The 13,434-nt window shown below is 33.5% G+C and overlaps 1 protein-coding gene across 3 annotated transcripts in view; it reads right to left on the bottom strand.

Annotated features, from left to right (window-relative positions):
• Positions 1-1,375: 1,375 nt before the first annotated feature.
• The window catches only part of LOC117110244 (adiponectin receptor protein-like), a 25,958-nt gene continuing 13,899 nt past the window's right edge, over positions 1,376-13,434 (bottom strand). For all 3 annotated transcript variants that reach the window (XM_033252871.1, XM_033252872.1, XM_033252873.1), the window contains 3 exons: positions 8,133-8,320; positions 7,409-7,602; positions 1,376-7,024 (listed from right to left, as the gene is read on the bottom strand). In XM_033252871.1, coding sequence (XP_033108762.1) covers positions 6,854-7,024; positions 7,409-7,602; positions 8,133-8,320 — 553 coding nt within the window. In that variant the 3' untranslated portion in view covers positions 1,376-6,853. The remainder of the gene's footprint in view (positions 7,025-7,408; positions 7,603-8,132; positions 8,321-13,434) is intronic.

The raw sequence follows: 13,434 nt of genomic DNA, 5'->3' as shown, positions 1-13,434 counted from the left end.
AGGGGGGGGGAGGGGTGGTGGGATGCGTCGACTGAGGAGGGTTTCAATTAGGGTGGGGAGGATGCGCCCTACGCATTTCCCTAGGTACATAACTATAGGGTATAATTCCCATATAGAATTTGACTGTTATTTTGTCATATAATAATATGTAACTATACATTTTAATTTTACTCACTTGTTGAAAGCTTGTGTAATGAATAAATCAAGTTAATCTTATAAAGTGCTCCCAGTGTCTTTATTTTACTCATGTATCTCTGTTTTGGTGTGTGGTATAATGTTAACAAGATTTCAAATGCTATAAGGCAAAATGTTTGACATTTTAGATTGTAATTTTATCTTATACAGTCCCATTCATTATTTGTGGCAGCATAATGACACTTTCTATTATACTGTATACAGTACTTTATGTACTGTACAGAAAAAAAAATATCACCTGTCTATCCATTGTTTATTATTAATTCAAAACAGACAATACAGTTGAACTTGCTTAAGTCGAATTCAAAATGGCATTGAAAAACTGTTAGACTTAAATAAAATTTGACTTACAGAAAAACACCAATTTGCTATGTAAAATATTAGATTAATGCCTGAAGTTCTGTCGCCATAATCAAGTGCTCCTACTATGTGAATATAATATTTCAAGAATCGTTGATACAACACCAAATTGTATTATTTCTAAGGTTTTAACGTATAGCTTGTCTGGTTTTGCTAATTATGCTAAAAATAGAAATTATTGGTGAATACGATCAGTTCTGCCATATTGTTAACTGTTACATATGTAATCGTAACTGAAATGCTTCAAGATCTTTCCATTTTAAAGGTTCTGGCCTCGTTATTTATTTGAATTGCTTTTATTTTGCTATGAAAGGTTTTATAAAACTAAGAAAGTATATTTTATTGCACACATTATCTTTATCCCATTAAGAACCCTATTGATATACTGTATTGTTGAATAATTTCATTTGCCCCTCTTTTTTTTTTCTTTATTGAGTATATAAGCATGCGTTCAAAGCTCTAGGTGTTTATCAGTTTATATTTTTGAGTACAGTATATGTATATGTATGTGTACTGTCTTTGTGAATTTGTGTGTAAAAGTTTGTGTTTGTTTATATGTATGTGTGTGAATATACATATACTGTACATATACTGTAATAAATTTATCAATATTGTATTTTGGGGTGGCTCTCATGATAGCGGCCTTTTTTTGGTTTTAATGAAAGTCTCCTAACTTATCATTAATATTGCATACAATGTGCTTTTTGCTATTTCTAAGTTGTTTTGGTTAGTGGTGACATCGTGTCATGACCATGAAATATAATACAGTGGATAGAGCTCTTACAGAAAATGACAAAATGACAAAAAAAGAAAAACAAAATTCTCATACTGGTACTCGTTTATTATTGTACATTGTCTCCACCCTTCATGTCATGATGTGGGCAAAAACAAAATAAATATATTTCTGAAATGCATAGTGTTTTGCGAAACTCCTTTACAAAATGTCTGTTTTAACTTACAGCTAAGGTAACTGAAGGTTGATTGTAAACCTTCAAAGACAGCAATACTGTTGGGGGGGGGGGAGGAGAGTACTGGGGGTGTCTGCAAATATGTCAACCATCACAAAAGATAAAATATTGGGCCGTGATGAGTCTTTTATAAAAAAAAATGCAGTCAAACAAATTGCAATTCAATGGTCTCAGAATTCTCTCCGCTGCCTCTCTGCCGATTCAGAGATGTATTATTGAAAAAAATGAATTTCTGCTTACAGCATGGAGGAGAAATGTACAAGGTGATGATACAGAACAATTAACCTATCTAGTTTTTAATATATAAATATCTGTTTTATTGATACCAGTGATAATAAAAAAGCATGGCAGTATATATTACGGGGAATTATGTGAACCTTGAGTGTTTATTCCATTATTCCCACAGTTTTTATACCAAAAATCAAGAATAGGAAACGAGTGATACATATTACTAGGTGGTTTCTGAAGGTGGCTCTAACTTCTTTGGCAACTCATCTGTGCACAGCGCTGACGTCTTCCAGCAACAACTAAGAATGAAAGAAGGCCACTGCATAAAGCAATTCCTGGAGACACTTCAATTAATTTGGCAACAACTTTATCAAATATTATTAAGTCAATTTCTTGTGGATATACGCATAAAGATAATACATCCATAATGTTAGTATCCATCTATGCATCCCATTATTGCAATCTCATATGCCTATATCTTTACCACAGAAACAGTTAAGTTTTTTCCAATTGATTCAATTGGAATTTAATAGTATAACATACAGAGTAATGTCAATAAAGCATTTTGAATCACCTGGATCAACATAAAAAATTGAAATGGGACTTCTATAATGTCTATCATGAACTATTCATCATTGTGATTAGCTCACACTCTATACAAATATAGCCTCATGTGCACAGCTGGACTACACCTAAATATAACAATAACAATAATAATAATAACAATAATAATTATAATAATAATAATAATAATTATTATTATTATTATAACAATATGATATTTATATACACCTGTAACATACTTTTACCACACATCTAATTCTAGACCTGCATCTTGTAGTTAAAAATAGTTTTTGTGCCTTAAATTATCTCAAAACTTGTTACAGTATCAATTCCAATAGTTATTTAAAAAACCCCACCGAATACCAGTCTCTCTCTCTACACCCATATTTGGATTATTTAGACATATTTCAAATTTATCAATATTAACAATTGATGACTAATGTTTAAAAAACATCTGAACACTAATCCAAATTTTATCTTTATAAATACATCCCAAAAATCTAACTATAAATAGCTGTCCGCAAAATAACTGTCAAGTTCCGAGTAAAGCCGGGCATTCACTGGTTGTACGGCAGTGTCGCATGACACTCCTTGTGAGCGCTAGGCATCGCGACACCATCAGCTGATTGTCAGCGGCAGTCTGAATTTATCCGGATCATCATAAAAAACGATTTGTTGCTCACTTGTCCCTGTGTTCTTCATAGAATCACACTGAACGACGTCACATCGGGTGCAATGAATGCCTGGCTTTAGACCCAACATTTGTTTATCTAACACTCTAAACGTAATAACATAGATAAAAAGAATGCACCTTCTTTCTTTCATCTCTTCACAACTGTTGAGTAAGGCAGTGCTTATAACTACATGTTGAATGATAGAAGTAGCCCACAGTTTTACATTCAATTATTAATCTGAGGTTAATAAAAAAACACTTCAAATATAGTCGGGTTGTCTGCATGTGCTTACATTACCCAAGCCCACCTTTTTTTTTTTTTCGAATAACAGCATTTTGTTCAATAAAGGTAGGCCTGCATGATTATAATAAAGGCAATTATCAATTTACAGGTTAAATACAAATGTTTCCAGGAAAACATTAATGATTTCAAATGGTATGACAATAAAAAACGTTTCCAGGATCTGAAATCAATGACTCATCCTGATGAATGGCGATTCAACCATGGACCTATTAATAATCTTATAAATAGGTCCATGATTCAACACACTTGCTTAAATATGCCACTTAAGAGTATTCCTCTACCACTGTACATTTCAGCAACCCACAACTACATTCTAATCCTCTCTTCACTTATTTATAGTACCATTAAATTATAAATTTGTTAAGCCAAATATTTGAATGCTTTAACATTGTACAGTATATACTACAAGAGGGAATAGCTAAAACTATGAATTTTTCATTTACTCAATGATCATATTAAAATTATAATTATTAAATATATATAAACTTTCTATATCATCTGAATGTCAGGCAGAAAAATACTATTTTAAATTAAGTGAACACTTTGTTTAATTCTGATGGTGGAATATAAGGAAACGAAGGAGGGGGGGGGGAAGCAGCCTTAGACAAATTTTACCTTACCATTGTTATGGTTTGACCAATATTTTTCATAAATTGTATTAACTCGTTATAACACATAAAAAGTCATAACTAATTTTTGCATTTCTATGTATAATCAGAAATATTAACAATCTGCACTAATGTACTGTATATGATTATTAAAGGACAAGACTTTATTTAGTTCAGGTGAATGATAAAAATCAAGTATCTGGAAAAGGCAGATAACAACCAGGATATAATGGGTGAATCATTCTTTGTAGTGGGGCAGGAAACCAGTAATCTTTGTTGAGACCTAGTTATGCAGGCAAATTGCTTAATTATTTGTGCTCACAATTTTCACACCATCTAAATATGGTACGCATGAATCTACAAATCATAACAATGCTTAATTATTATCAGAATATAGTTATTTTTATTAATGGCAATGAAAATGGTTTTCATTGTTTTTGTATAATTATGTTTCTTATCAGTATTATGAAAAAATTTCTCCAGCGGAAATCGAAACTGCAACCTCTTTCTATCAAGGTGAGGAACATGCTGCAAACAACTGCGAAAACAAAAGAAAACATTCGCCTTGTCTACACGGCAGAAGATCACCATGATGATCGCGTTATCCGTTAATATAGGTGTTAAGTGGCTGTGTAAACGGAGTTAGTAATTCTGCATAATGGAGTAACCACATTAATCAATTGAGTTACCTCTGCATTGCAGCGGTGTTAACAGAGATCATCGGCGTGATCTTTATGCAAATTAGCTGTTGTTTGACCTGTGTGAGTCGTCGCTGGAAGTCGCTGTTGATAAACAGCATGAACATGAATAATATATGAATAATAATTATGTTTTTATCACTTGCATACATTTTAAAACTTTTTTTGACAAAGGGTTTCAAAACAAGCAGCAATGCGTGCATTTTTTTCAGGTCATTTTTAATCATGTGACTTCCTGGTACAACCGATAATTTGTATGCCAATATACTGTCAAACCTTAAATTGAAGCCCTGGGCTCTTTTTTTTTTTTTTGCGAACTTTGGATGGGCTTCTTTTGAAGATTGGCTTCTTTTCGAGGCTACTTTTGCAAAGTAAAGAGGGGTCTTCTTTTCAAAAATAAATGCTGTAAAATTTTAGGAATTAGTACTATAAAACATTAAATAGTGACACTGTAACATTAATCTGTATCATGGAGTGCATTAACTGGCATTAAATCCCCTATCTACTGTTATGTATAAACAAAGCATGTTTTTCATTTATTTTGTTTCTTTAAAATTCATGTACAGTGTATGTACTGTACTCTCTCGAAAAGAAGCCTATGCTATCTTGAGATGGGCTTCTTTTCGAGGCTAATTTTGCAAACCAAAGGGTGGGGGAGGGGGCTTCAATTCAAGGTTTTACGGTATAGTCGTGTATGGGTCAGTTAATGCCAGATGAGTTGCCATTGTAACGTGGTGCTTACCATCATTTTTTTATTTGATTTTTTTTATAAAGCTCAGTCCACATTATCAAAGACAAAAGTTATTTTATTCCCATATACAGTCATAAAATAATGCATGGCCATAATGTGATGTCATCATGACCATATTTAGGTATGTCACAAATTTTTTTTCAAATAAAAGTTGACAGTCTGGGCAAGGCTAAGGATTGTATTGGACACTTATCATTCACCTGAAGCAGTACACTCTATGCATGCAAGCTTGCACTTCAATAAATTAATGTATACACTTTGTCTGTCTCTATATTGTACTAATTATACCACAACTACGTGGGTGCTGTATCTATATTCATATTCACATTTGCTATTATTACTATCTTTCACATCCATCAGCAAGTACATTTGCCAATTTAAGGATGGAATGATGCTTTATAAGTCTCTTTGTGATTCTGAGTGAGTAGAGTTGTTTCTTAATTGGGAAAACAAATCCTGATCTGACAGAAAACCTATGACCCTGAGATTGGAAGGCAGGCATCTTTTTATGCATCACTCTATAGATTCATTCCAAATGTTAATGGTTCCAAAATGACATGTAATCAATGCTACCAAATATGTACACAACCTCAGCTGCCATTTTTGATTCTCCATAGAATCGTGTCAGCGAGTTCCTGGTCGACAACAATTATAGAAGGCATGCTTGTCTCATAGGGGTCTCCTGCAGGAGTTGAAGAGTCTCCCGGAAATTGGGCAGGCCTCCTGCACTCTCGCAAATAAAAAGAATCTCCGGGAAAATATCCAATGTCATGCAAACTCAAGATATTTGCATGTTTTTACTACTGTTTTATCAATTGTCTCCCAATCATCAGTGCTGATGGGTATCAACATGCACAGCAAAATATAATTAGACAGCTCATTTCAACATATCTCCTTGAAGTGGCTTCTTTCAACTTGGGACCCCTGGCCTCATAATGTGGCATAGACAAACCAAATCAGTCACTCATCGCAAAAAGTGTTTCTCCAGACTAGTACAGTTTTATGTTGTATGTTGATTCCGGAATGTATTTACTTAACCATGTGGTTTGATTGTTTATTTAAACACTTGTTGCCATCTATACATATTGTATTACAGGATTATTTTATATGATTTTAAATGACACTTGAACAGTATGTCTTCAGATCATTGAACCTGTATAAAATTCTCTATTTTCCTTAATTTGGCATCAACCAAATGAAATGTGTAGGCTAGACACAATGGTATCGTATTGTAGCCCAAAAATTTACAACCCATTTACTATTACAAGATAATAAAATGGATTACAAAAAAAAAGGAGTTTACAGTATAGTGTACTTGGACACACCCACTGATCTAACCCACGGCTACAGTGGCAATGGGGCAGATACTGATTTTATACTCTATTTTAGTTTAAGATATTAATGTTGTTAATTGTTGTTACTCTGATTGGCTATGAAGCAAAACATACTATTCATCAACCACTACACACTGCCTCATAACAGACGTGATTTGTAAGCACAAATCTTAAAAAACCGTTTGTGTCATCGTAGTCATAAATCCGTTATCGGTCCCTGAGCCTAGGATGGCGTCACATTCGCCTACATGTGCGCGGTACTTAGCCATGACGTTGAGCCCGTGATAATGTACAAATGCCGCCGCTATGACCATTACATGGAAAATCTGATGACTTTGGAACTGTAAAGAAATCAAAATACATACAAGATAATTCATTTAGGCTTACTACTTTCCAATCCAACCAAGATTGGATTTGCCACTTAGGCCAAATAAATAAGATAACATGTTTCTTGTCTCCATTACATCTTTTTTTAAATTTCAAAGGCAAAATACCAAGAAAATTATGAACAACCAAGTACCCTAATAAGCAATCAGTGTTCCTGTTTTAACCAATGGTTAGGCTAAATGTGTTTACAGTAAAAAATAACTTTATTTTTCTCTTATTTTTTTTATAATGCATATGAGAAATATATTGCTTTTAAATTTGACTTTACAAGTGAAATAACAACAGTATCAGTAATATTTATAATGTTGATAAATCCATAACAAACTGCAACTACATACCCATATATCACATTTTCCAGGGAAGAGCCTCTCTGGTACTCTAACTGCATACAAAACTGCACCACCAATATACAGCGCACCCATTAGCACCATCCATTGCAGTGAACCGCCCTCAATTGCTTTCGCAAAACCGTTTAGAACAACATAATGAATGGCTGGTATAAGGGCACTCAAACCAAGTGTTATAAATACACCTGTATAAATACAACAAAATCATATAGTAATACTAATAATACTGTAATTATAATAATATAATGCACAGTGCAAATGTACTTAAATTTTCGTTAACATTTTAATTGGACGGCAAAGTAACTGTATTCTTGTAAACCAAAATGAATTATAAATTAATTGGGTAAATAATGTACCAGTCAATGTTCAAATAACAAAGTCATAAAACCTCCGGTACACCATGTGTAAAAATAAGTTTTTTGAGGTAATACGATTGGTTGGTTGTACTGAAGTTTCGGTGAGATTGCTCTGACCGTCATCAGGAGAAAACTCTCCATATTTTTAGACATGGTGTACCGGAAGTATTATGATTTTGTTATTGATACTCATCATGTAAACCTTCAAGAAATATAACATTCAAATAAATTCATTCAACTCAATCAATTTACTGCGCAAGTAAATACTTGCTCACTTAATTAAATGAGTGAATGCTTATGTACTGTGTTATGAGTGCTTACTTAAAATTGAATGACTGATATACCATTATGCAACTTACCAGCTCGTATTGGCCTATAGGCAGGGGTGCTAAACTTATCCCTCAATGCAACAACGGCAGCAATAGCACCCAAGATGACGATTAACCCAATGTAAATGTAACGCTCCAAATTATCACAGTAAAATCCAAAATAAAGCCATGGCACGAATGATCCTACGATAAGAATTGTTATCCCTGAGTAATCAAGTCTGCAAAGATAAGATAAAATAGGATTAAGTTTTTGAGCATTGGAGACTCTCAAATCGTATCTTCAAAAGGCGCCTATTTGCTCATTAATACATTATACTTATTCTTTGGTTTATTTGTCAGTCTCTTGTGACTTAATGAATTCTTTTAGATGATACCTACTGAAAAAATGTACTTCATAATTAGGTTTTAAGGTATAATAAATGCCCTGCGCACTATTTAAAACATGTTTAGATTGGGTGATTTTTGTTAAGGAGGAATGCTAATAACAATGTGAATGCCTATATAAGGAAATACAATTTTGCAAGTGAAACTTTTATTATAAAAAAAAATCTATTTTGTCCTATTGCATTAGCATGTTACTGTATGTATTTTTTATCATTTCGATGTTTGTGCAATTCAAGCATTTACCTGTGTATGACACAAACTAAAGTTGAAATACAGTATCTAATACGACTAAAGATCTTGTTTTTTTTTTTTCTCAAGTAAATGAAGCTGATTCGGTTGTATTTACATTGGCATACATGATACTTCTAAATTCTGTTTGTCTGGAGTTGCTTTTAGCGATATCGAGGCAGGTGTTAGCAGTGGTAAGCCCCTAGGCTTTTAATATATTAGTTTTTCTCGCCACACCTTTAGGCTGCTACAAGCATTAGGAAACATTCATTAAAAAAACCATAGGTAAGCAGTAGCTTTTACTACGAAGGAATGACAATTCAGAACTAAGCAATGCACATAAGCAGTTACCAAAGAACATCTCCGAAATATCTATGAAAACACAGTGACCACGCACTTGGAAAAGCTGGACAGACAGTACTGAGTAAGTGACGTTGTCAAGCATGTGCAGTTACCAAAACGACGTATCATGAATTCATTGAGACATGACCAAATACCAAATGGCATCTGCGAAGTGGGTGTGACATAGAAAAGAGAAAAATCAAACTTTTTTATGCAACAATTGAGCATGCGCAACTCTAGCTAAAGCGATCAGGCTATGAGTAAGAATACAAGCTAAAGAAAGCCTATATTGAGGCCTACACCGAATTATATACTACACTGGTTTATGAATTTTATACTTTCCACATTTCTAATGTACAGTAATGTATAGTATGCCCTTTTATTATTTTAATCCTGTGACAGCAATGTAAGTAACTTTATGCCTATTGTTACACCAGTCGTAAACAAATTCCTGTACCTTTATGCATAAAATAAATGCACTGAAGATGGTAGGTCATCCTCAAGAATATGTTAATTTATTAAGTTTGGAAATACAAACTAGTCATAAGTTAAAGATATATAGGAAATATTTCTTGCTTAATCTGAAGTGTGGTTGTTTGTATCTTTGGGAAAGGCACTTTATCTGCTTCTCCCCATCTAAAAGTTAAATTAGGCGAATCGAGTGGCCGAGCGGTAAGGCAGGGGCGCCGTTAGCTACAGTCTTAACATCGGCGCTGGTTCCAGCCGCTCCTCACCCATGGTTCAGTTGGTAGAACCAAATCTTCTCGGAGGACTTAAAATGGAGGTCCAGTGTATACATCTTGCTCATGTGCACTTTGTGCAAACCCATTGCATCTTTAGTCACGGACCACGCCCATACGCAATTCAGCACAATGATGCTGCAAGTTATGGGTTATTCTCCTACTCTCTACCTTTAAATGGGTACCTGGTTGGGTTGCATGCTACAGTACTGTACTGAATACATCTGCAACTACAGAACCAAGTGTTCTTCTAGCATCAAATGACCAGGGGTGATAGTGTAGCGTGTACTTCATGTGCATTAGATATTTATCAGATAAACATTAGTGTCAGAATTTTTTCTAATGCACATGTTGGGTATGACTGGCAATTATAGGCCAGACCATCTGTAACAATGTCACATTTTCTGTATAGAAAGTATTGTATCACACAGAGTTCCAGAAAAGGAGCAAGCATGACTACCTGTGTACATTATGTTAATTGTTCCTACATTGTAAGGAAACCATTCAGGGTTCATTCTGCAATCCCAATTCTTGTGTAATGAACCATACTGAATTGAAAATGAAACTAGGGACTACAGTTGTTTATACAGTAGATGTAAACTGTTTAGAACACCATTTTACTGTATGGCTCCCAAATGTTCAAGAATATACTTTAACTTTGAAATTGGACATAAACCACCCTGGACAAAAACTACCCAAAATGGACTATAGCATTGTTTAAGTGGGGTGGGCAGTGGGGTGTACTGTTTTTATCTGGCTTAATAATAGGACAGGCTACATTTTGACTTCCTATTAATATGCCTATTTATTCAATTCCTTTGACAAAATGCATGCATATAAGCTTAATCTTACTACAGTATCATACCAGCATATTATACTTGGTGGTAATTCCAGACTCATAGGATGGTGGTACAGACTAATGTATACCTGCAAGATTTATCACTTTTTCAACTTGCCCAGTCTGTACTAAGGGATCATTGAAGCACACTACACTCCTGAAAATTATTCTATAGTGCCTGAAATGAATTCTCCACTGCTTTAAGCAGTCATTTTACAACCCCCAAAAAATTACACTTTTTGCTAGAGTATACATTTTAGAAAATTTAGCATCCAAGTTTTTACTAAGAGGAAGACAATAAGTGTGTTTTATCCTGCCAGTGAATTATTGATGAATACTGAATAAAATACATTGTTTTCATAGCTATGTGTGTTTTGTTATACAACTCGCTTAATTTCTACATGAGAATTTCAGGCTTACTTTGTTTAAATTGATTGTTATTTATTTTTTTGGGTCATTCCATACCTAAACAGAATGCATCCCCAGACCCACACTCACAAGAGACTGCCTGTAAATCTAACTATAGGTCCATTAAACATATGGAAGTGAATACATATGGAAGTGAATTTTAAACTGCTAATGGAAAACATTATGTTGATTTAGTTAAATTTATTCTTGCTGTTATAGTTCTCATGAACTTTGTTACAAAAAATTAATATTCAAGGCACATATTAAAAACTAATTAATTCATAGATAAACCTGTCTGATGGATTTTGTTTGCTATATGCCTTGATGAATTATGCCATTGCATAATTAAAATATTATATGCTTTACTACAGTATAAGTATTATTATAGGAAAAAATATACTGTATATTACAAGCACAAAACAAATTTGACATTTCTGCTAATATTTTTTGCTTCAGTTGTCATGTTGTGGAAGTTGTTTGCTTGTGTTGTGTTTAATCAGTATTTTGTGTGGCAGTAGAATTAATGATTTATTATAGCTAAATAGTACTTATTAAACAAACTGACAGTTACATGAGTGGTCGTCATAGTCCGCAGAGTAATCTATAATAGAAACAGGCAGAGTGTATTAATTTAGTAACAGGTAAGCCCTTCACACAGGTAGTGCACTTTCTTCACCTGATGAAGTGCTTAATAGCTTGTGTTTCAATGTGTCCCTAAAGTGCTGTTTGTTTTAATTACAGAAATTTGACAGTATAATATTAGTACATCAAGACAGGAAAATCTGTTGTTTGATTCTCTATCCTTGAGGTTGCTCCTAGGTACTTGTTTGCTCTATAATTCTGCCTTTATTCAGGTTTTTTGAGCTTATCTTTGTACAAACTAATACTTTAGATAGCATGGCAAGAAGAATACTAAAAACAACACACAATAGTTTATAAATTAAAGGTACTAACAATTCATACTCTCTAAAGTCTAAAAATCCTAGACGTTTTGGTTATTTGTTTTTGTTGTTGTTATACTTCAATATAAATTTGGTATTTATAATTTAGGGGTGGGCATAACAATGGGTCAGAATGCAAAAGTGGATTTTTGATTTAACACGGAGGGTCACACCCAAACTTAGACATTTCCAGTGCATTACTTTTACAGAAAAATCTGTTGTTTGATTCTCTGTCCTTGAGGTTGATCTTTTAAGGTACTTGTTTGCACTATAATTCTGCCTTTATTCAAGTTTTTAAAGTTTATCTTTTTACAAGCTAATACCTTAGCATGGCAAGATAAATACTACAAAACAACACACATTAGTTACTGTATATAAATTACAGGTACTAACAATTCATAAAGTCCAAAAATCCTGGACATTTCAGTTATTTGTTTTTTTGTTATACTTCAATATAAATTTGGCGTTTACAATTTAGGGGTGGGCATAACGATGGGTCAGAAGGCTAAAGTGGATTTTTGATTTGCACTATAATTCTGCCTTTATTCAAGTTTTTAAAGTTTATCTTTTTACAAGCTAATACCTTAGCATGGCAAGATAAATACTACAAAACAACACACATTAGTTACTGTATATAAATTACAGGTACTAACAATTCATAAAGTCCAAAAATCCTGGACATTTCAGTTATTTGTTTTTTTGTTATACTTCAATATAAATTTGGCGTTTACAATTTAGGGGTGGGCATAACGATGGGTCAGAAGGCTAAAGTGGATTTTTGATTTAACACTGAGGGTCGCACGCAAACTTAGACTTTCCAGTGCATTACTTTTACAGATGATCAATGTCGGGCATAAATAACAAGGTGTGCAGGCCGCACACATAAGGTTATTAATTCAAACAAGTAAGTATACTTGTTGCCAGATTATTTTCTTTAAAATTCATACTTAAAATAATTTCTTTTTTGTCAGATTAGTTGTTGATAAATGATTAATAATGTTGTTTTATTGTTGAAGTACTGTAGTAGTTGTTTGTTGATTAATTCTGTATCTATTGACAACGGGGGAAATGCCAAACTGAAAAAAAGCCAAAGAAATAATAGTTTCTTAATATCTAAACTTTGTTCTAGAATTGATTTACTGCTTTCTGTCGGAACAGTTTCAACTAATTTATGTTGTAACATAAAGCAACCTTCCATAAACTGGGTTGTGGAATGCTAATATGGAGCACACAGTATGCCTTGCATAATGTTGCATGTTTTTATTTTGTTGTGCTGTAGCTTTTGAATAATCCAGAGATGTTACAGCAAGTGATGGAGAATCCATTAGTGCAGAATATGATGCAGAATCCAGAGATGCTTAGGCAGATGTTGATGAGTAACCCACAGATGCAACAATTAATGGAGGTGAGCTTATTGTTAGGTTACTCCTTTTACGCTGGAGTTTGTGTTA

The sequence above is a fragment of the Anneissia japonica genome, unplaced genomic scaffold (assembly GCF_011630105.1).
Source record: "Anneissia japonica isolate Jap-2015-1 unplaced genomic scaffold, ASM1163010v1 scaffold673_len1821605_cov196, whole genome shotgun sequence".
In the NCBI taxonomy this organism is placed as follows: domain Eukaryota; kingdom Metazoa; phylum Echinodermata; class Crinoidea; order Comatulida; family Comatulidae; genus Anneissia; species Anneissia japonica.
Note: the sequence above shows the minus strand (reverse complement) of the source record. Positions and strands in the feature narration are given on the sequence as shown.